Raw genomic sequence first — 24,219 nt, 5'->3', positions numbered from 1 at the left:
CAATCACCGCACAACGCCGGGAATCTGAGGGCGGGGTGCCCTTTTTAAAGGCGGATCTGGTCTTAAAGTTAAATTTAAGGCTCCCTCCCACGGACATGCCCTCCCACCTCTCACAATCCCCCCCTCCCCCACTCCCCTCACCACCCCCCCAACCCCCCGCCCAAGACATCAGGACTTCCCATGGTGGATGAGGGGAAACACCTCCCAAACCCCACACACAGAAGTAGATCTCCCCCCAATGGAGGAGGATAATCCCGCCCCCCCTTCTCCCCAGCAGAGTGCAATGCCCAAACATGTCCCTTAACCTCCTGGGGCTACAAGCAGCTCTACACTCTGGTGTGGTCATCACTATCGGCTTCCGCTTGAGAAAACCAGTATTGATTTGCGTCAGCGTGATGTCACACTGCCGGTGGGGGGAAAGTAAGGAACGTGATGTGTGGACACTACAGCATCAAGCCCAGTAATCACAGGCAAACTTATTAAAATGTGCAGAAGTCAGGTTCACGCCCTTTCTGGGCATGAACCTGATTACATCACTGGCAGTGGGAGGAGGGAGTGAGGAAGATCTTAAATTCTTTAGGGCATATCCTAAATTGAGGAACAGGCTGGTTCCATTCTGTAGACAAAGCGTTAGTAGTGGTTCTGTTTGGAAATCAATTGCAAATTGAAATTCCTCAGGCTTCAGTAATAGGGCCATTGTTCTTCATTATTTGTATTAATGATCCGGATGAAAGCGTGAGGTGCATTGTCTATCGCCAGCAGAAACATTTAAGATGTTGCTATAGAAGGAGTGCAGTGAAGATTTATCAGGCTGATTCCTGGGATGGCAGGTGTGTCATATGAGGAGAGACTAAATCGGTTAGGATCATATTCATTGGAGTTTAGAAGAGTGAGAGGGGATCTCAGAGAAACTTATAAAATTCGAACAGGGATAGACAGAGTAGATTCAGAAAGAATGTTCCCAATGATGCGGCAGACCAGAACTAGGGGTCATAGTTTGAGGATACGGAGTAAACCTTTTAGAACTGAGGTGAGGAGAGATTTCTTCACCCAGAGGGTGGCGAATATGTGGAATTCACTGCCGCAGAATGTAGTTGAAGCCGAAATGTTGTCTGATTTCAAGAAGAAATTAGATATAGCCCATGGGGCCAAAAGGATCAAGGAATATGGGGAGAAGGGAGGACCAGGATATTGAATTCGATGATCAGCCATGATCAAAATGAATGGCGGAGCATCTCAAAGAGCCGAATGGCCTACTCCTTCCTTCTAGTTTCTATGTTGGGTGGGATTATATGGCCTTGCTCATCCCGAAACCGTAAAATCTCGCCCGAGGTCAACGGACCTTTCCATGGTCCACTCCTCACCTGCTCCGCTTCCGGTGGCGAGCGGGACGGTAAAACTCTAGTAGTTGTGTTATAAATCCGGATGGGAAAGCAAGATTGTAATCTAATCTAAATGTGGTGACAGAATAGCTTGCAGAGGACTTTCTCAGAATTGTATTTGTCCCCCGGATAGAAACTGTGTGGTTTCTACAGGGTGGAGAACACTGGGGGGTCATGATGCTTCATGCAGCACTACCTTACGGTGAGCCAGCTGGTACTTTCCTGTCTATCAATTTTCTACAAGTCGGGTTAGGTGACCACAATGGATTACCAACGGTTATTGTATCATCAAAACATCTTTATCAAAGCAAAAAACACGATTTATATTTCTCATATGGAGTAGACATCGGGATAGAAGGTTGCACAGTAATATAATACCTGTTCCCAAACCTACCGCAATTATATTTTTCAAAACAAATTGCTACTTTGAGGATATATAGACTGAGGAGAATTTTACACTGCCACAGACTGGAGCGTGAGGGATGACCTATTGCTACTTGCGTTTGGCAGCAAAGTCAAAGAACTCATGTAATCTGCAGATATCGACCAGGAAACAATCACCCCAGAGAATGAACTAGCCTCTACCTAATTAATAATGTTTCCACAATTTGCATTTAGATTCCACAATTTTTAATTGAAAACTAAATTAGATGCAAGCTAAGTGTTAAGCTAAATATGTGGGAAAGAGACGTATGGGCTTCTGGAATGGATAAAGAATATGGGCTCGAAAGGACTAATGTGAAAAGTCTTCAGCATTCAAGTGTAGTGATTTTTAGTAAAATTCTGCAGTTTGAACAAATGATGCTCACCATGTTGCCTGAGGAAAAAATGTATTTTCAGCGTTCTACATCATAAAGTCAGTCAGGTTTATAAGGAAAGCGAGAAAAGGCAGCTAATCATATGGTATTATAAAATCAAAATATGTGGTTAAGTAAGATTAACTCCAATTAGTTTTACTGATTGTGTTGTAATCTTGGTTGAGGCCAGTACCATTTTAAAAAGAAGAAATCCAAAATCCCACTTATTTACTGAAAGAATGAAGCCACAAAAGTTTAACACGAAAGAGTTTTTAAAATACACGAGTCAAACAAAGCAAGCTCTAAATACTACCTTGGGTTGCCACCTATACTCTAAAACACAGAATCAATGTAAATTAAAACACAAATTGGCAGGCAAGTTGTGGTTGATAATAAATTGTAAATTACATGTTAAATGGCAGATAGAACTAGGACAGATCTTACAAATTTGCTCAGCAGTCCATCTGGCATGTATATCATCAATCTCAGCCACAAAGCCCTTATTAACTCTGTGTCTTCCTCACAAAGAATTTCAGCTGCTCTTTTTTTAAGATTGAACCCGATCCTCAGCCGACAGCAGAGCAAAACTAACCCGAATCCCGTGGGCATGATCTTCACTGGGAATGACACATGTCTGTAGAACCTCCTCAACTCTGCTCACAATGGTTTGGATAGAGTGGATCCACCAATGTTATCTTCAAATAGCAGAACCAGCTGCGGTAACCATGACCGGGATTCTATGCCAGCGCTGTGGGTGAACAAATGGCAATCTCGGTGGAGAATCCTGCGAGATGGCTGAAATGAGAATCTCGATGGCGAGATCTTGTTCTCTGATTTTCTCCGCCCCCCCCTCGGTGGTGACATAAAGAGGTTCCCGTCCAGAAAGGACGACAACTACATTTCAAAACATTTTAACAAATTTAATTACACTTAAAGGGGTTCCGCACCAAATGTTCCCCCACATTAAGAAATCCCCCCTCTCCAATATGACATAATGTCGCCAAGTTTTAAAACTGCTTTTGCAAAACATGAAGTAGTCAAGGGGCACCTTTCGGCGGTGGGGGTGGGGGGAGTGCAAAGGTTCTCCAAGGGAGAGGGACATGCCTGCACCCTGGCACCCTGGCAGTATCAGCCTGGCAATGACAGGGTAGGCCCTCTGGGATGTACCATTCGGGGGGTTCCCCGTATGTGTAGGGGGGGCTTCCCCATATCCAGTATTCTTTTCAGTGCAGATCTGTGCGCCCTTTAAAAAGGATGCCTCGATCGCTGCATTGCCAACTCTATCAGGCTCTGCCCTATTAGTGTGATGGTGAAAACCACAGCTCCAGATTTTCTGTGCACAGAGTGCCATAGAATCTGGAGAGAAAACTAGGCTGTGCAGTTGAAGATCTACATGCCGGTTTTCCTGCCTCAGGCAGCACTCTGTGCACAAAGGTATGGTGCAGGGTGGCACAGATTTCGGACCCGAATATTGAAAAATAAGTGACTTTTAAGAAGGATAGCAAGTCAGGAAAAGGTAGTTCTTTTAGCTAAAGATGGCCTTAGCACAATAGAGCGGGATGACCTAAATTCAGGAATCTAGGGCATAGAAGTGGTTTGGATAGAGAATGATAAAGGCAAGAAGTCACATGTGGGAGTAAAGTGCAAACTCCCTAACAATTATCACAAGGTAGGTCGGAGTAGATTTATAGAGATTTACAGCATGGAAACAGGCCCTTTGGCCCAACTTGTCCATGCCGCTTTTTTTAAACTCCTAAGCTAGTCCCAATTGCCTGCATTTGGCCCATATCCCTCTATACCCATCTTACCCATGTAACTGTCTAAACGCTTTTTGAGAGACAAAATTCTACCTGCCTCTACTACTGGCAGCTTGTTCCAGACACTCACCACCCTCTGTGTGAAAAAATTGCCCCTCTGGACACTTTTGTATCTCTCCCCTCTCACCTTAAACCTATGCCCTCTAGTTTTAGACTCGCCTACCTTTGGGAAAAGATATTGACTATCTAGCTGATCTGTGCCCCTCATTATTTTATGGCTCTCTATATGATCATCCCTCAGCCTCCTACGCTCCAGAGAAAAAAGTCCCAGTCTATCCAGACTCTCCTTATAACTCAATCCATCAAGTCCCGGTAGCATCCCAGTAAATCTCTTCTGCACTCTTTCTAGTTTAACAATATCCTTTCTATAATAGGGTGACCAGAACTCTACACAATATTCCAAGTGTGGCCTTACCAATGTCTTGTACAACTTCAACAAGGCGTCCCAACTCCTGTATTCAGTATTCTGACGAATGAAACCAAGCATGCTGAATGCCTTCTTCACCACTCTGTCCACCTGTGACTCCACTTTCAAGGAGCTATGAACATATACCCCTCAATCTTTTTGTTCTCTAACTCTCCCCAACACCCTACCATTAACTGAGTAAGTCCTGCCCTGGTTCAATCTACCAAACTGCGTCACCTTGCATTTATCTAAATTAAATCCCAACTGCATCAGCCCACTGGCCCAATTGATCAAGATCCCATTGCAATCGGAGATAACCTTCTGCACTGTCCACTATGCCACCAATCTTGGTGTCATCTGCAAACTTACTAACCATGCCTCCTATATTCTCATCCAAATCATTAATAAAAATGACAAATAACAGTGGACCCAGCACCGATCCCTGAGGCACACCGCTGGTCACAGGTCTCCAGTTTGAAAAACAACCTTCTACAACCACCCTCTGGCTTCTGTCATCAAGCCTGTTTTGTATCCATTTAGCTACCTCACTCTGGATCCCATGAGATTTAACCTTATGCAACAACCTATCATGTGGTACTTTGTCAAAGGCAGCTAACAAAATGAGTATCAAAGAAGAAATAGTGAGAGCTTGTCAAAAAGGTACAGCGATTATCATGGGGGGTTTGAATCTACATATGGACTGGAATAATCAGATGGGCAAAGCCAGCATAGATGATGAATTCATGGAATGTTTTTGGGATCATTTCTTAGATAATTACCACATTTTGGAGCAAACAAGGGGGGAAAACTTACTTGATCTGTTATTGTGCAATGAGATAGGATTAATCAATAACATCATAGCGAAGGCACCCATAGGTAGCAGAGATCATAATATCACTTTACATTCAGTTTCACGGAGAGAAGTGTAAGTTCAAGACTAGTATTTTAAACTTAAATAAGGGCAATTATGTGGGAATGAAAGCAATACTAACTAAGGTGAACTAGCAAATGAGGTTAAGAGATAGGTGAACAGAGATGCAAAGGCAGACATTTAAAGGGATATTTCAGAATATGCAGAATACAAACCAGCATCCGTGGTTAACTAAAAAAGTTAAAGACAGCATCTTAAAACTTAAAGAAAAGACATATAATTGTGTTAAGGTGGATGGCAGGTCAGAAGATTGGACAGAATATTAAAAAACAGCAAAGAATGACTAAAAGGTTAATGAGGAGGGAAAAATTAGAAAGTTAGCTAAAAATATAAAGACTGATATTAAAGATTCTACAGATACTTAAAAAAGAAAGGAGATAACAAAGTGAGTGTTGGTCCATTGCGAGTGAGTTTGGGGAGTTAATAATGGAAAATAAGGAGATGGGTGTGAATTTAAAGAGTATTTTGCATCAATCTTCCCTAAAGAGGATACAAATAACAAATCCCAGAAATAGCTCTAAATCAGGAAATGGGAGGGAGGGAGGAACTCAGGAAAATTACAATCACCAGGGAAGTGGTGTTGAGTAAATTGTTGGAGCTGCGGCTGACAAAGCCCCAGGTCCTGAAGGATCCTAGGATTTTAAAAGAAGTGGCTAGTGAGACAGTTGTTGTGTAGTCTTAATTTTCCAAAATTCACAAGATTTGGGGAAGGTTCCATTAGATTGAAAAATAGTTAACGTAACTCCTTTATTCAAAAAGAGAGGGAGACAGAAAGCAGGAAACTACAGGCCAGTTAGATCAACATGCCACAGTGAAAATGTTAGAAGCTATTATTAAAGATGTTATAACAGGGCACTGAGATAAATTCAAGGTGACCAGGCATAATTAACATCATTGATTCAACGGGGGCGATTCTCCAGGCCCTCTGTGCTGCTCAAGTAGTGCAATGGGCTGGGAGACATCAGCGTGGGGCCTGGAGCAGGACTCGCAACCAGTGTCCGGCCGATCGCGAGTCTCCCAGACAATGCTTTTGAACATAATCAGCCCCGCGTCGGAAATCAGTCCGAGGCTGATGACCATATGGAAATCTGAATTTCAGTAAAGCTAAAGTTTATTTATTGCTTTCACAAGTAGGCTTACATTAACGCTGCAAATGGATTTGATTTGATTTATTATTGTCACATGTATTAACATACAGTGAAAAGTATTGTTTCTTGCGCGCTGTACAGACAAAGCATACCGTTCATAGAGAAGGAAAGGAGAGAGTGCAGAATGTAGTGTTACAGTCATAGCTAGGGTGTAGAGAAAGATCAACTTAATGCAAGGTAAGTCCATTCAAAAGTCTGACAGCAGCAGGGAAGAAGCTGTTCTTGAGTCGGTTGGTACGTGACCTCAGAGTTTTGTATCTTTTTCCCTGAGGAAGAAGGTGGAAGAGAGAATGTCTGGAGTGCATGGGCTCCTTAATATTATTCTGGCTGCTTTGCAGAGGCAGCGGGAAGTGTAGACAGAGTCAATGGATGGGAGGCTGGTTTGCGCGATAGATTGGACTGCATTCACGATCTTTTGTAGTTTCTTGCAGTCTTGGGCAGAGCAGGAGCCATACCAAGCTGTGATACAACCAGAAAGAATGCTTTCTATGGTACATCTGTAAAAGTTGGTGAGAGTCATAGCTGACATGCCAAATTTCCTTAGTCTTCTGAGAAAGTAGGGGCATTGGTGGGCTTTCTTAACTATATGTCGGCATGGGGGGACCAGGACAGGTTGTTGGTGATCTGGACACCTAAAAACTTGAAGCTTTCGACCCTTTCCACTTCATCCCCATTGATGTAGACAGGGGCATGTTCCCCTTTGCGTTTCCTGAAGTTGATGACAATCTCCTTCATTTTGTTGACATTGAGGGAGAGATTATTGCTGCCGCACCAGTTCTCTATCTCATTCCTGTACTCTGTCTCATCATAGTTTGAGATCCGACCCACTACGGGGGTGCTGTTGTCAGTAAATTTGAAAATCGAATTGGAGGGGAATTTGGCCACACAGTCATAGGTGTATAAGGAGCACAGTAGTTATTGTTACAGTAGTCTCCAGGGTCGCTGGTGTCTCTCACCCTCCTGGGAGAGGTTCCCATCGGGGGATTAAAGCTGGTCTCCATTAGCGGGGACCAGGCATGATCACTCCGCTGGTGGACACAGAGGCCATTGAGGCCCCCTTGGGAGATTGCAGGCAGGGGGAGTGCCCCTTCAACAGTGCCAGCCTGGCACTCTGGCACTGCCCACCAGGCACACTTGCAGTGCCACAGGGGTGGGGCCAGAGGGGGTCGGGGCCTTCCGGGAGCAGGGCCGATCGATGGTGGTGGGGACTGCTGTGCCCTCTGCATTAGGGATTGGTGGGAGAGGAAGGGAGGAGGGCGATCGAGGCTGCACATGGGGGATGCGGGGGGGGGAATCGGGGATGGTCATGGGGGGCTAGCGAATGGGGCTGGCCCAGGTGTGGGCTTTGGGAAGGTTGGCAATCGGGGGCCTGGGAAGAAGTAGTGAGGATGTGGAGATGCCGGCGTTGGACTGGGGTGAACACAGTAAGAAGTCTCACAACACCAGGTTAAAGTCCAACAGATTTATTTGGTAGCAAATACCATAAGCTTTCGGAGCACTGCTCCTTCGTCAGATGGAGTGGAAATGTGCTCTCAAACAGTGCACAGACACAGAAATCAAGTTACAGAATACTAATTAGAATGCAAACCTTTAAGACCTGGCTGGCTGTAGAGATTTGCATTCTAATTAGTATTCTGTAACTTGATTTCTGTGTCTGTGCACTGTTGGAGAACAGATATCCACTCCATCTGACGAAGGAGCACCGCTCCGAAAGCTTATGGTATTTGCTACCAAATAAATCTGTTGGACTTTAACCTGGTGTTGTGAGACTTCTTACTAAGAAGTAGTGGGGCCAGTGATCGGGTTGGCCGGCGATGGTGGGGCCAGTGCATAAACCAGCGCATGCACAGCGACCCACTCAGCGTGCTGATTCTGTCCTCTGCAGCGGGATGATGCCCGCCCCCTCCCCTCCCCTCCCCTCCCCACCCTTACTGGTGTGAATCCCCCTGAGGCACTCTGTGAAACACATAGTGCCGGAGATTTGTTCATCTAAGTACGCCCAAATAAAGAGCAGGGAAAACTCTCGTTTTCCTGCCCAGTAGGCACTTAGTTTTTTGGGGGGAGAATCACCCCAACATGTTTAACCAATTTATTGGAGCTAGCTGAAGAAGTACCATGTGCAGTGGATAAAGGGGAAGCAGTGGATGTACTGTACTTAGATTTCAAGAAGACATTTGATAGGGTGCCACATTAAAGATTATTGTGGAAAATAAGAGGTTATGGTGTAAGGGGTAACGTATTGGCACAGATAGAAGATTACCCAGCTAACAGGAAACAGAGAGTAGCCATAAATTGGTATTTTCCAGGTTGGCAGCATGTGACATGTGGTGTACCGCATGGATCCATGCTGGATCTCAATCCTTCACAATTTATATCAATGATTTGGATGAAGGAATCTTTGATATGGCTGTTAGGTTTGCTGATGAGACAAAGTTAAATAGGAAAATAAGTTGTGAAGAAGACATAAGGAGACAGCAAAAGGATATTGATAGGCTAGGTGAGTGGGCAAAATTCTGGCAAATGGAGTATAATGCGGGAAATTGTGACGTCCATTTTGGCAGGACATAGAAGCGTATTATTGAAATGGTGAGATTGCAGAGCTCTGAGATGCAAAGGGATCTGTTGCATGATCGCAAAAGGCACAGCAAGCAATTAACAAAGCTAATAGAATGTTATCATTTATTGCAGGGCAATTGAATGTGAGAATAGGGAGGTCACACATCAGTTAGCCAGGTGACACCACATCTAAAGTACTGTACGATATTGGACTCCTTATTTAAGGAAAAATGTAAAATCATTGAAAGCAATTCAGAGAAGGTTTACTAAATTAATACCTGGAATGGGTGAGTTTCGCAGAATCCCTATAGTGCAGAAGGAGGCCATTCGGCCCATCAAGTCTGCACAGATCACAATCCCACCCAAACCCTATTCCCGTAACCCCACAGATTTACCCTGCTAATCCCCCTAACATTAGGATCAATTTAACATGGCCAATTAACATAACCTAGACATCTTTGTACTGTGGGAGAAAACCAGACACTCGAAGGAAACCCACACAGACAAGGGGAGAACATGCAAACTCCACATAGACAGTGACCCGAGGCCGGAATTGAACCTGGGTACCTGATGCTATGAGGTAGCAGTGCTAACCACTGTGCCACCATGCCGTCCTTGTCTTATGAGGAAAGGCTGGACAGGCTATCCTTATATTCACTGGAGCTCAGAAGTGTAAGGGACGACTTGATTGAAACCTTTAAGATCCTGAGGGGTCTTGACAAGGTAGATGTGGAAAAGATGTTTCATAGAAATCATAGAAACCCTACAGTACAGAAGGAGGCCATTCGGCCCATCGAGTCTGCACCGACCACTATCCCACCCAGGCCCTACCCCCACATATTTTACCCGCTAATCCCTCTCACCTACGCATCCCAGGACTCTAAGGGGCAATTTTTTTTAACCTGGCCAATCAACCTAACCCGCACATCTTTGGACTGTGGGAGGAAACCGGAGCACCCGGAGGAAACCCACGCAGACACGAGGAGAATGCGCAAACTCTACACAGACAGTGACCCGAGCCGGGAATCGAACCCGGGACCCTGGAGCTGTGAAGCAGCAGTGCTAACCACTATGCTACCGTGCCGCCCTTCGAGTGTCTGGTTTTCTCCCACAGTACAAAGATGTCTAGGTTATGTTAATTGGCCATGTTAAATTGATCCTAATGTTAGGGGGATTAGCAGGGTAAATCTGTGGGGTTACGGGAATAGGGTTTGGGTGGGATTGTGATCTGTCCACAAGGAAACGCCCTACCGTTTCCTTGTGGGAGAATCTGGAACTAGGGGCCACTATTTAAAAACAAGGAGCCACCCACATAAAGATAATTGAGGAAACTTTTTTTCTCTCAGAGGCTTGTGAGACTTTGGAATTCTCTTTCTCAAAATGTGCTTGAGGCAGAGTCTTTGAATATCTTTCAGGCAGAAGGAGAAAGATTTTTAATAAGCAAGGGGGTGAAAGGTTGTCGGGGGTAGGCAGGAATGTGAAGCTGGGGTTGAAATGAGATCAGTCATGATCTTGGTGAGTAGCGGAGCAGGCTCGAGGGCTGAGTGGCCTACTGCTGCTCCTAATTCATATCTTTGCAAAACATTTAATAAAGGAGATGAGGTAACTTGTAGAATATTAATTCTGTTTCTGTGTACTTTCTACAGACAAAAGTACAACTACAGACAAAAGTAATGAAATTGGATCATTAAGCTAGCCAAATACATGATTGATATTTATTGCTTATTCTTGTACTTTTGAATTGGGTAGACTTTTACGTCCGCTACTACAGAGCCAAATCTATGCCAGGGATGAACAGTAAAATATGCGGATGAATAAATATCTGTTAATTGAGGGAATAGTCTTCCCTGAGGAGATTAAATGATAACTATTGTAGATGTAAAAGATCATCGACACCATCCAGCACAAAGCAGACCAGGATAAATTAGCCCACTTTTTTGGAACCCCATGCATCATCATAAACATTCACCCGCTCCATCACCGACGCATAGTGGCAGCAGTGTGCACTATATGCAAGATGCACTGCAGCAATTCACCGAGGTCCCTTTAACAGCACCTTCCAAACTCACAACTCATACCTCGATGAATAAGGACAACAGGTGCATGGTAACACTACCACCTACAAGATCCCCTCCAAGTCACACACCATCGTCATTTGAAAAATATTAGCGTTGCTTCATTATTACTGGGTCAAAATCCTGAAACTCTGTTCCCTAACGGCACTGTATACCTACAGTATACAGTGGTTGGAGAAGGTGACTCACCACCACCTACTCAGGGGCAATTGGGCATGGGCAGTAAATACTGGCCTTGCCAGTGATACCCACACACATCCCATGACAAAAGATACAGATCAAAATTGGGCAGAGGAACTCTAATGGTGTCTGAACTAATACGCATTTGCCCTTCCTTCAAGCAGCACCATTGAAACGCATAATTTAATCATTTATTTCATGGCTGTTTCTTGGACTTTGCCATGCACAATTTAACTGCTATGATTTGACTTGATTTGATTTATTATTGTCATATGTATTGGTATACAATGAAAAGTATTGCTTCTTGAGCGCTATACAGACAAAGCATACTGTACATAAGGAAGGAAACGAGAGAGTGCAGAATGTAGTGTTACAGTCATAGCTAGGGTGTAGAGAAAGATCAACTTAATACAAGTCTGATGGCAGCAGGGAAGAAGCTGTTCTTGAGTCGGTTGTTATGTGTCCTTAGACTTTTGTATCTTTTTCCCAACGCAAGAAGGTGAAAGAGAGAATGTCCGGGGTGGGTGGGGTCCTTGATTATGCTGGCCGCTTTGCCGAGGCAGCGGGAAGTGTAGACAGAGTCAGTGGATGGGAGGCTGGTTTGAGTGATTGACTGGGCCTCATTCATGACCCTTTGTAGTTTCCTGCGGTCTTGAACAGAGCAGGAACCATACCAAGCTGTGATACAACCAGAAAGAATGCTTTCTATGGTGCATCTGTAAAAGTTGGTAAGAATTGTAGTGGACATGCCAAATTTCCTTTGTTTTCTGAGAAGGTAGGGGCATTGGTGGGCTTTCTTAACGATAATGTCGGCATGGGGTGTCCAGGACAGGTTGTTGGTGATCTGGACACCTAAAACCTTGAAGCTCTCGACCCTTTCTACTTCGTCCGCATTGATGTAGACACGGGCATGTCCTCTACTACGCTCCCTGTGTTCAATGACAATCTCCTTCATTTTGTTGACATTGAGGGAGAGATTATTGTTGTCACACCAGTTCACCAGATTCTCTATCTCATTCCTGTACTCTGTCTCATCATTGTTTGAGATCTGACCCACCACGGTGGTGTCATCAGCAAACTTGAAAATCGAGTTGGAGGGGAATTTGGCCATAGTCACAGGTGTATAAGGAGTATAGTAACGGGCTGAGAACATGGCCTTGTGGGGCACCGGCGTTGAGGATGACCGTGGAGGAGCTGTTGTTGCTTATCCTTACTGATTGTGGTCTGTGAGTTAGGAAGTTCAGGATCCAGTCGCAGAGGGAGATGCTGAGGCCCAGGCCACGGAGTTTAGAGATGAGTTTCATAGGAATAATGGTGTTGAAGGCTGAGCTGTAGTTGATAAATAGGAGTCTAACATAGGTGTCCTTGTTACCGAGGTGCTACAGGGTTGAGTGCAGGGCTAGGGAGATGGAGTCTGCTGTAGACCTGTTGCGGCGATAGGTGAACTGTAGTGGATCCAGGCCATCTGGGAAGCTGGAATTTATTTGCGCCATGACTAACCTTTCGAAGCACTTCATAATGACGGATGTCAGAGCCACCAGACGACAGTCATTTAGGCACTTGAAGCAGATGGGGACCTCAGATTGGTGTAAAGACAGGTTGAAGATGTCTGCGAATACCCCTGTCAGCTGATCCACGCAGGATCTGAGTGCTCATCCGGGAGCCCCATCCGGGCTAATCGCTTTCCGTGGGTTGACCTTCGAGAAAGCTGCTCTGACTTCTGTAATGGCGACCTGGAGTCGTCCGAGGCTTCCAGGGTGGAAGGCGTGCTCTCGCTGACCTCTTGCTCAAAACGGGCAAATAATGCATTGAGCTCATCAAGGAGGAGTGTGTTGGTGCCAGTGATTCTACATGCCTTCACCTTGTAGCCTGTTATGTCGTGCAGACCTTGCCATAGTTGGCGGGGTCCATGTGGTTAGCCTGGGATTCTAGTTTGGTCCTGTATTGTCTTTTGGCATCTTTGATGGATCTCTATAGATCATATCTGGATTTCTTGTATATGTCAGGGTTGACTGACTTGAACCTCAGACCTGGACTTCAGCAAGCAGTGGATATCCCTGTTCATCACGGTTTCTGGTTGGGAAACATGCAGATTTGCTTCTTTGGCACACAGTCTTCTACACACTTACTAATGAAGTCAATTACTGTAGTGCCGTACTCATTCAGGCTGGTCGCAGAGTTTTTAAATACTGACCAGTCCACTGACTCAAAGCAGTCCCGTAGGAGATCATCCAATTCCTCAGACCAACATTGCAAACTTTCTTTAACAGATTCTCCCCTTCCAGTTTTTGCTTGCAACCTGGGAGCAGGAGCACAACCTTGTGGTCTGATTTGCCAAAGTGTGGCGGGCGATAGAGCGGCAGGCATGTTTGATATTTGTGTAGCAGTGGTCTAGGATGTTTGGGCCTCTGGTGGAACAGGAGACATGGTATCTTGGTAGGACCCTCTTGATTGAATTTCCTGGCCACAATGAACAAGGCCTCAGGATGTTTCGAATGTTACAACAGAAAAGACACCCTGTGGTTGGAAAAGGCGGTACAAAAATGTAAACTCTTCTTTTGTCACAATTTAAAGCTGCCAGTGTGGTAGGAAAGCAAACATATTGACATGACTGCACTCACTAGGCGGAACTATCCCCTCCCGCCTGCAGCAGGGAACACTCCCACCTCCCACTCCCAGGAGGGGAAAATTCTGGCCATGGTGTTGGCTGACCAAAAGTTTAAAAAAATGTATTAATGTCACAAGTAGGTTTACATTAACACTGCAATAAAGTTATTGTGAAAATCCCCTAGTTGCCACACTCCAGCACCTGTTTGGATACACCAAAGGAGAATTTAGCATGGCCAATGCACCTAACCAGCATGTTTTTCAGACTGAGAGGAAACTGGAGCACCCGAAGGAAATCCACACAGAGACTGTGCAAACTCCACACAGACAGTGACCCTAACCAAGAATTGAACCCAGGTCCCTGACACTGTGAGACAGCAGTGCTAACCACTGTGCCACCAAGCCGTCCATATGCCTTTGGTGTGAATATTTAACCTTTTTGTGTTTAACAGACTGAAAAGAACACTTTGAGCCAATTTTTGTTCAATGAAAGAACAACTATATTGTTCAATGCTCTCCTGCACATGAGTTGGAAGGACAAAAAGATAGAAAGGGCATTATTATGAACGAACTGCAAACATATTAATGCAAAACTATAACCTTTCAATAGTACCTTCTACATTGCAGATGTACGCAGAAGAACCATTTATGAATACCACCGAGTCGAACTGCAGATGTCAAAGGTCACAAACATGTCAGCTGTTGAAATGATCCCTCTCGCCAGTAAGTAGTAATTTGTCAATGTCGAAATTTCAGTAGTTGTGTTGTAAAAGTTGCCTATTTTGAGCACCATATTGGGGAAAAGCAGTAAGCTAGATGTGTCCAGTTATTTCTTAATTGTTCTTTGAACATGCACCGCACAGCAAAGCTGCATTTACTGCTCATCTGTGGTTGCCCTGAGGTGGTCCTTTCTTACGAATGTTCTTATGCCATCCTTTGCTCTCAGGGCTACCCTCCCTCCATTGCCATTATTCAATTAATAAAATCTGGAATTTAACAGCTAGTCTCAGTAATGTTGACCATTAAACCATTGTTACTTGTCGTAAAAACCCATCTGGTTCACTCCCCATTGGGAAGGAATATCTGCCATCCTTACCTAGTCGGGCCTCTATCTGACTCCAGACCCATAGTAATGTGGGTGACCATTGAATTGTATTAAGCTGTTCCCAAGTCTAAGAGGAATGGGACTGTATGGACTATACCCAGTCACCAGAATCAACAACGGAAAACCTAGCCCTGTCAACCCTTCAAGGTCCCCTTTACTAACATTTGGGGCTGGTGCCAAAATTATGAGAGCTATCTCACAGACTAGTCAAGCAACAGCATGACATAGTTAAACTCACTGAATCGTATCTTACTGATCTCCTGATTCCTCAAAGCCTGTCCATCATTTACTGCTCACAAGTCAGGAGTGTGATGGAATACTCTCCACTTGCCTGGATAAGTGCAGCTCCAAAAACACTCAAGAAGCTCGCCACCAACCAAAACAAAGCAGCTCACTTGATTGGCACCTCATCCACCAGCTTCAACATTCACTCCCTTGATCACCAACAAATAGTGGCAATGTGTACCACCTACAAGATGCACAGCAGGCTCCTTCAACAGTACTTTCCATACCTGTGACCTCTACCACCTAGAAGGACAAGGGCAGCAGAAGCAAGTGAATGCCAGCATCTTCAAGTTCCCCTTCAAACCACATATCATCCTGACTTGGAACTACATGTCCGTTCCTTCACTATCGCTGGGCCAAACTCCTGCAACTCCTTCCCTAACAACACTGTGGATGTTCCTACAACACGTGAACTGAAGCGGTTCAAAATGATGTTCACCATCACCTTCTCAAGGGCAACTAAGGATGGGCAATAAATGCTGATCAAGCCAACGATGCTCCATGAACAAATAAGTAAAAAACAAAATTGCCCTCTGCAGCGGAATAATCTTTCTGGCTGGCACCTGACACTCTACCCTCCTACCTTAACTTCTGTACTGTTCTAAACAGTGATTCATCACATCTTTATTGGGGAGAGGGAATTCCGACTATCCTTTGGAGAACAAGTTCTTCTTAATTTCACTCCTTATTGGCCTAGATTGAATTTTAAAATGATGCCCTCTCGTCCTGGATACACCCAGCAAAGGAGATGGTTCCATCACTTTAAATACCTGTTCCGACCACCCCATCAGCTTACTGAACTCAAGAAAATACGAGCCAAGTTTTTGCAACCTATCCTCAAATAGTAACCCCAAAAGACTTGGAGTGCACTTACTTTGTGTTCAACTGGAGGAGCTTCTACCTTTTTCATCTTCAAATGATAAAAATGAAAGCAGAATGCAAATCTCAAGTGGTGAGCTAAAAAAATTGAACAGATGACTCTTTGAAGTCAAAATTGCTTTAAAAGTTATCTCCGCTGCCTCCTGTTAATAATCCTGATCATCCATAGCAGAGAATACTTTAATTGTTAGTCATTTTAGTCTCAACGTTAGCTATTGGAATAATTTCAAGTGACAGTTTTGTTCCAGGATTTTGTTCTCCTGCACTTTTGTCCTGATATTTTTTCTCTCTGTTATTCCCAGCTTGTCTCCAGTACAGAGGTTGCTCTGCCTGTGTCAATGCACAGATTGGCTTTAACTGCACCTGGTGTGACAAACTCCAGAGGTAAGACAGCTGTTCTGAGAGAACAGCGCCACAAGCAGATTCAAATCGTTTCACTAAATGGTGCTGAAATTGTTGGAAAGGAGGATCTACTGTAACTTTTAGTTTATGGCCCGGTGGCACAGGTGGTTAGCACTGTTACCTCACAGCACCAAGGACCCAGGTTCAATTCCTGTCTTAGGTGACTGTATGGAGTTTACACATTCTCCCCGTGTCTGCGTGGGTTTCCTCCAGGTGCTCCGGTTTTCTCCCACACTCCAACGATGTGTGGGTTAGATTGATTGGTCATGCTAAATTGCCCCTTAGTGTCGGGGGATTAACAGGGTAAAAACGTGGGGTTATGGGGATAGGGCCTGGATGGGATTGTTGTCGGTGCAGGCTCGATGGGCCAAATGACCTCCCCCTGCACTGTAGGGATTCTATGATTTTTTATTTGAAATAAATATCTTTCCTGATGTGTTGTCACCTGTACTGGTCAGTTATATAACTTTGTCTTAGTTGTGTTCGATGGAACCTAATAGTGTTGACACTCAGATTAGGGTATCAGCTGACATGGCGGACACTTACATGAGATATTTTGTGCAACTTATTCTTTATTATAGAATCCCATAGAATAGAATCCCTACAGTGCAGAAGAAGGCCATTCAGCCCATCAAGTCTGCACCAACCACAATCCCACCCAGGCCTTATTCCCATAACCCCTCATATTTACACTGCTAGTCCCCCTGACACTAGGGTTGATTTAGCATGGCCAATCAACCTAACCCGTACATCTTTGGTGTGTGGGAGGAAACCCACGGGGAGAATGTGCAAACTCCACACAGACAGTGACCTGAGGCTGGAATTGAACCCGGGTCCCTGGCGCTGTGAGGCAGTAGTGCTAGCCACTGTGCCACCCTAATGTTATAATATTATTTAATATTAATGTTAAATATTAATATTTAAAACACTAGATAAACATTGAACTTGTTAAAGTATTGATCATTTGTTACAATGAATCATAGGACTCACAGCTTGGACTCTAACACTACCCATTGCAAGGTGAGCTGATCAGTCCGCCTTCTCTGAATCCCACACCCAGGTCTTCCTTATACAATGGTTGTTCCTGGAGGTCTCCACCATGGAGGTGCCTAGGCTCCCCTTTTTATCCAGTTTCTCCCAGCATCAAGAATGTTCTTAGTCACGTACACCCATGATCTGTTTGCCCATTGCCAGTTGCAAAGCAGACTATCCTTGTTCTTCCGATCAGTCCTTGCCCAGCAGTCCCACAGCCACAGCAGTTTCATGTTGACTACTTCTTACCGCACAGTTTCCTCAACAGGCTGTTCCATTAAACCGCAGCGATAGCTGTCCTTGTACTTCTGTAAGGTTAGCTACTTTTTCCATCATGCTTTGGGAATGTTTAGCTGTTAGCCATCTGGCTATAACTGTAAAATCTGCTCATTAAACCAGACCAGAAAATATATCTTTCAAAGTGGATTTGATATAATTCTCAACCACCTGCATGTTATAACTGAAGTAATTAAATATTCCAACATGATTGCAGATTTACTCTAACACAACATTTACATGCTACCTTTAACATCCAAAGGGGTTTCACAGGAGTGTAATGAGGCAAAAATTGAAGGTGGAGTGATATGAACAAGGAAATAAAATCTTGGTGGGGTGATGAATGAATTTGAGCATGAGGGTGAGAATTATAAAATCCAAATATTGGTGAACTAGGAGGCTCTGTCAGTCAACAGCACATTTGGCGACCGTGAAACTTCCAGCCTCTGCTAGAGGAATGGGTTTGAAACCCACCACTGCCAAACTTTTGAGTGTACTTTGAGGGGTGTGTGGTGGTTTTCTCCCAGAGAATCATTAGTCAATGGAATTCTCTTCCCCATAAAACAGAGGAGGCCGGGTCATTGAATTTATTCAAGGCTGAGTTAGACAGATTTTTGATTGACATGATGTGGAGATGCCGGCATTGGACTGGGCTGGGCACAGTAAGAATTCTCACAACATCAGGTTAAAGTCCAACAGGTTTATTTGGAATCATGAGCTTTCGAAGCACTGCTCCTTCATCAGATTTTTGATTGACAAGGGATTCAAGAATTATGGGGGTGGGGTAGGGGGGTGCGGGGGGTGGCGGGCAGACAGGATAGTCAAATTGAGACCACGATCAATCCAGCCATGATCTTATTGATTGGTCCAAATTTCCAACTCTTGCTCCTAAGTCCCTTGTTCCCATGTACTGACAATAAATAGACTGGGCGGAATCATGCGCTCTGAAATCTAGGTTCAGTAGCGGACACGGAAGTGTGAGTGATTCTCTCTGGAAAATGGAACGACTGAGCATGCGCGTCTCGTGCTATTCGGCTTAGTAGTTGATTTGATTTGATTTATTATTGTCACATATATTAACATTCAGTGAAAAGTATTGTTTCTTGCGCACTATACAGACAAAACATACCGTTCATAGAGAAGGAAATGAGAGAATGTAGTGATACAGTCATAGCTAGGGTGTAGAGAAAGATCAACTTAATGCAAGGTAGATCCATTCAAAAGTCTGACAGCATCAGGGAAGAAGCTGTTCTTGAGTTGGTTGGTACGTGACCTCAGACTTTTGCATCTTTTTCCCTAAGGAAGAAGGTGGAAGAGAGAATGTGTCTGGGGTGCATGGGGTCCTTAATTATGCTGGCTGCTTTGCCGAGGCAGTGGGAAGTGTAGACAGAGTCAATGGATGGGAGGCTGGTTTGTGTGATGGATTGGGCTACATTCAGCACCTTTTGTAGTTCCTTGCGGTCTTGGGCAGAGCAGGAGCCATACCAAGCTGTGATATAACTAGAAAGAATGTTTTCTATGGTGCATCTGTAAAAGTTGGTGAGAGTCGTAGCTGACATGCCAAATTTCCTTAGTCTTCTGAGAAAGTAGAGACGTTGGTGGGCTTTCTTAACTATAGTGTCGGCATTGGGGGGACCAGGAAAGATTGTTGGTGATCTGGACACCTGAAAACTTGAAGCTCCCAACCCTTTCTACTTTGTCCCCTTTGATGTCGACAGGGGCATGTTCTCCTTTACACTTCCTGAAGTCGATGACAATCTCCTTCGTTTTCTTGACATTGAGGGAGAGATTATTGTTGCCGCACCAGTTCACCAGATTCTCTATCTCATTCCTGTATTCTGTCTCATCATTATTTAAGATCCGACCCACTACGGTGATGTCATCAGCAAATTTGAAAATCGAATTGGAGGAGAATTTGGCCGCACAGTCATAGGTGTTTCAGGACTATAGAAGGGGGCTGGGGACACAGCCTTGTGGGGCACCGGTGTTGAGGATTATCATGGAGGAGGTGTTGTTGCCTATCCTTACTGATTGTGGTCTGTGAGTTAGGAAGTTCAGGATCCAATTGCAGAGGGAGGTGCCGAGGCCCAGGCCACGGAGTTTGGAGATGAGTTTTGTGGGAATAATAGTGTTGAAGGCTGAGCTGTAGTCAATAAATAGGAGCCTGACATAGGTGTCCTTGTTATCTAGGTGTTCCAGGTTTGAGTGCAGGGCCAGGAAATGGCATCTACTTTGGACCTGTTGCAGCGGTAGGCAAACTGTAGTGGATCCAGGAGGCTGGAATTGAGTGTGCCGTGACTAACCTTTCGAAACACTTCATAATGATGGATGTCAGAGCCACCGGCCAATAGTAATTAAGGCATGCTGCTTGGATATGATGTGGAGTACGGCAAATCATGGCAGGGGCCTGTGGGAAGTCGCCCTCCCCACTGTTACCTCATGGGCTCAAAGGTCCGGACACAATATTTAAAGGGCATCCGGACAGTCTCTCTCCCTTCCCCCCCCTTAGCCTGCCTCCCGTGTCCAGCCTTTGCGCAGCTTGTCCTACGCGCACCCAATATGTGAGAAACGATGAGCAGGCCCCAGGAAGATAAAAAGCAGCAGCCACTGACCTCAAAGTCGTGGAAGAGATGAAGCTCGCCAAAGGTGAGCATTCAAACTTCCCGCCGGTAGGGAACTTAATTCAACGAGGGAACTTGATTCCAGCAAAGTGGGCCTTTAATGAACATGCATGACATGCTAATAATGCAAAGGAGCTTCCCAACGTTGTTCGTCAGGAAGCTCGACCCAATTTTAAGCCGCTGTTAAAGTCCCGGGAACAGAGTTCCAGCAGGCCATCCCAATATCAGGTTCCTGGCCTCACACCAAGTGAAGTTCCTCCGCCCGCCACACTTCCATCTGCTGGCAGGACCGGATAATTCCACCCACTGAATTCTGATTGAATTGTTGCTATTGAAATTCTCAGCATGTTTGAAAATTTAGCATTCCAGACACTGGGGAGTGTGGGGAGGGGGAGAGAGCATCAATCCATTGTATTGCTGGAGAAATGACTACGGAAGCGAAATACCTGCCTAGTGGGATGCTCCATGCATTCAGCCATGTCCAGTGAGGCTTGCAAAGCGCCCCATTCCGAGTAATGTACGTGCACAGGCATCCCTACGTGTGCCAGATGCAAGTGAAGTGTTGTTACCGTGATGCTCCTCAGCCATCCCAACCTCGGAGTTTAGATCACGCAAGTCCATTGGAAGAATTTGCTTGTCACTCACCAAGCAATCAGCTGCACCAGTGGCCCAGCACTAGTTATATTTAAAGTGTCAGGTCAAGTAGCGGGGGGCTTTTTCACCAGTGCTACACTGTTGCTGTCTCTGCTGCTCCTGGAACAGCTATAACAGTTCTTGGACATCTGAAAGCATAAATTCAGAAGGGAATGAAGTTGGAGTAGAAAGCGAGAGAGCCACGGTGACATATCTGCAGCTTGCTCGTTGTACCGGATAGCAAGATAAGGGTGGCTGGAAGACAGGAAGGGACATAAGGCAGGAACATACGATCTTCCTGAATGTTCTCCACACTACTGAATGCCTTAGGCTCTGTCACAGCCATCTCCATGATGCAGCTCCTCCATAGGGCACAGAGTTTGCAGGTGTCCTTGTCCCTCACCAGTTCTGGCCTGCTCCCAGTGGTTATAGGACATCTTGTCTCCCCTCTGATGCCTCCCACCCATCATGGCCCCAGCCCTTCAGGCCCCACCCCTTGGCACTGCCCTGGCACTGCCATGACGTGGAGATGCCGGCGTTGGACTGGGGTAAGCACAGTAAGAAGTCTCACAACACCAGGTTAAAGTCCAACAGGTTTATTTGGTAGCAAATACCATAAGCTTTCGGAGCACAGCTCCTTCTATGACTACCATCGACACCGCAAACTGCCGACTCCAAGTGGAGAGGATCTCCAAGAAGATCGCGCATATCGACACAGACATCACGGCATCTCCACATCATGACTGCCAGGGTGCCCAGTGGGCAGTGCCAAGGTGTCAGTCAGGCACTACCAGTGTCATGGGACACAGCTCGGCCCTGTCCCCACCCTTTTGGGGGGCTTCAATGGTCTCCAGTCCTACTGACGAGGCCATCATGTCTGGTCCCCATTAATGGGGACCATATGTAATTCTTGCCAGTGAGGACCTTGACCAGTTAGAGGGTAAGTCCAAGTGAGCCCAGACGATAGTGTCCAGACTCACTAATGACATTTACATAAGGTCATGCATTTTTAAATTGGTTTCGCAATCTTTCGCTGGCAAATCAGTGTCGATAAGATCGCGAGAGGTGAAAATCCAGGCAATCCTGATTTTTTGTCTCTTGCCCTATCTTACCGGTTTGCCCTGCCGATTAAACGGCGGAATAAGCCATTAAGATCGTGCCCTATGATCTAAGCCCCTTTTACGCCATTTTACTTTATTTGTTCGCATCGCTGTCCTGGGCATATTTCAGTTATGGTCCGGTGGGGTGTGTATCCAAGGTCTTTGAAATCAGATGTCATTGTGTTATGGATCTCAATCATCATTAAGGGAAGCAGTCTTAACAGGCGCTCGAACAGTGCTCATCACCTATGTGCCTGAGGTCTCTCCTGTCAAAGACAATGAACTAACTGTACACTGCCCACTGGCATGTTGCAAAACAGACAGCTCCTGCTTCCCAGCAATGCAAACTGAATCTGAAAACGCACAGCAGAGTGAGCACATAAGGAGGCAAGTGACTGGTGCATCCGTTCATGAAGTAGCTTCCATATCACAGCTAAACTCATGTGGTCAGAATCATTAAGTAAATCAATTGCCGACAGCAGGCAACCTTAGGATAGAAATGAATCTCGGAGAGTACTGCTGGTTTTACAGTTCGCTTGGAGCTGCATCACAAGGGTTATGCTAAGGGAACCTGCTAACACAATTTAAAATACGGCTGAAGAAATCCTGATTCTATAGAACAAAACTTCAGCAAGAAAAGAGGACTGAAATTTAAATCTGCAAGTGATAGTTGTAGCACATGGGTGCAAGTATGGTTATTAATTGTACTGAATCTCATTAAAATATGCAAATAAAGCATGTCTTAATTCTTTATTTGTGCAGTGCAGTCTTTCCAATTAATCAAACTGTTGCCAAAGTGGCACACTCCTTTGTTTAAACTAGAAACCAGTGTCCCATAAAGTTATCACACACAAGTCTTTACAAATGAACACATCAGAACCAAAAAGGTCGATGTGTGACAGCACCAGTTGCAAACATCGCCTCCTTTGGTGGATCGAGCAAGTACAGCCTCAGGCAAGAAAGAGTAACATCAGAGCAAGACACGGCATTCATCATGACTTCAGTTAGATTAATCTGATCAAACAACATTTTAATGAGCAGATAAGGAGGCACGGCACTGACATCAGCTCACCAACAACAGTAAGCAAGGGCAGGTTTGATGGGAAAACAAGTTAAAATACAGCATCTGTGGATTAAACACTAGAATCATAGAAATCATACAGTGCAGAAAGAGGCCATTTGGCCCATCGAGCCTGCACCGACCACAATCCTACCCAGGCCCTACCCCCATATCCCTACATACTTACCCGCTAATCCCTCTAACCTACGCATCTCAGGACACTAAGGGGCAATTTTAGCATGGCCAATCAACCTAACCCGCACATCTTTGGACTAGAAAGAAAAGAAATATGTTTTTCTTAAGTATTAGAAGGAAGACTGTTATATTTACATGTAGCTTATATTGTTTCAAAATGTTGCATGATTATCTTGGTATCTTAAGGTAAATCTTAACATTATATAATGTTACATCTTACAAGGCAAGTCTCTTTAAATGAAACTTTAATTTGACATCAGAGGATTGGGTGCCGAGGTCTGGGCGTGCAATTTCTGCCATCCCAATTTTCCAGACTGTAATTTTACCTCATTTTAGTGGTTGAAAGATTAGACCTCTGGATTCTCCAAACTCTCCTTCCATCGAACAAAGTACCAAGCTGAGAGGGTAGCATTGCTTCATTCACATCCATAGTGATGTCCTTGGGAGTTACATAGATTATAGTATATAATATATATAAAATGTGTATTGTAGTATGAATATCTAACAACAGGTTGGTTAAATTTCCTTGGTGGCCTTCAGGGGGCTTGATCCTAGATTGCAAGGGAACTGAAATAGCCTTTTACCAATACCAAGGTGGATCCCACATTTACCATTCCTGAGGCTGCCTTGCCTCTTACCAGTTACTGGGCGTAATGGCCACTACCAGAGCTACCTGTCTTCTGAAGTGAGGGATGCAGAAACACCTGGGCTGGTGAATTCCACCTCTGCCCT

At 44.9% G+C, this 24,219-nt stretch overlaps 1 protein-coding gene across 3 annotated transcripts in view; it reads left to right on the top strand.

Annotated features, from left to right (window-relative positions):
* The window catches only part of plxdc2b (plexin domain containing 2b), a 404,160-nt gene that overhangs the window by 285,334 nt on the left and 94,607 nt on the right, over positions 1-24,219 (top strand). For all 3 annotated transcript variants that reach the window (XM_078234670.1, XM_078234661.1, XM_078234678.1), the window contains 2 exons: positions 14,527-14,622; positions 16,471-16,552. In XM_078234670.1, coding sequence (XP_078090796.1) covers positions 14,527-14,622; positions 16,471-16,552 — 178 coding nt within the window. The remainder of the gene's footprint in view (positions 1-14,526; positions 14,623-16,470; positions 16,553-24,219) is intronic.

This window comes from Mustelus asterias, chromosome 2, assembly GCF_964213995.1.
Source record: "Mustelus asterias chromosome 2, sMusAst1.hap1.1, whole genome shotgun sequence".
Taxonomy (NCBI): Eukaryota; Metazoa; Chordata; class Chondrichthyes; order Carcharhiniformes; family Triakidae; genus Mustelus; species Mustelus asterias.
The sequence above is the reverse complement of the archived record's forward strand: the minus strand, read 5'-3'. Positions and strand labels throughout refer to the sequence as shown.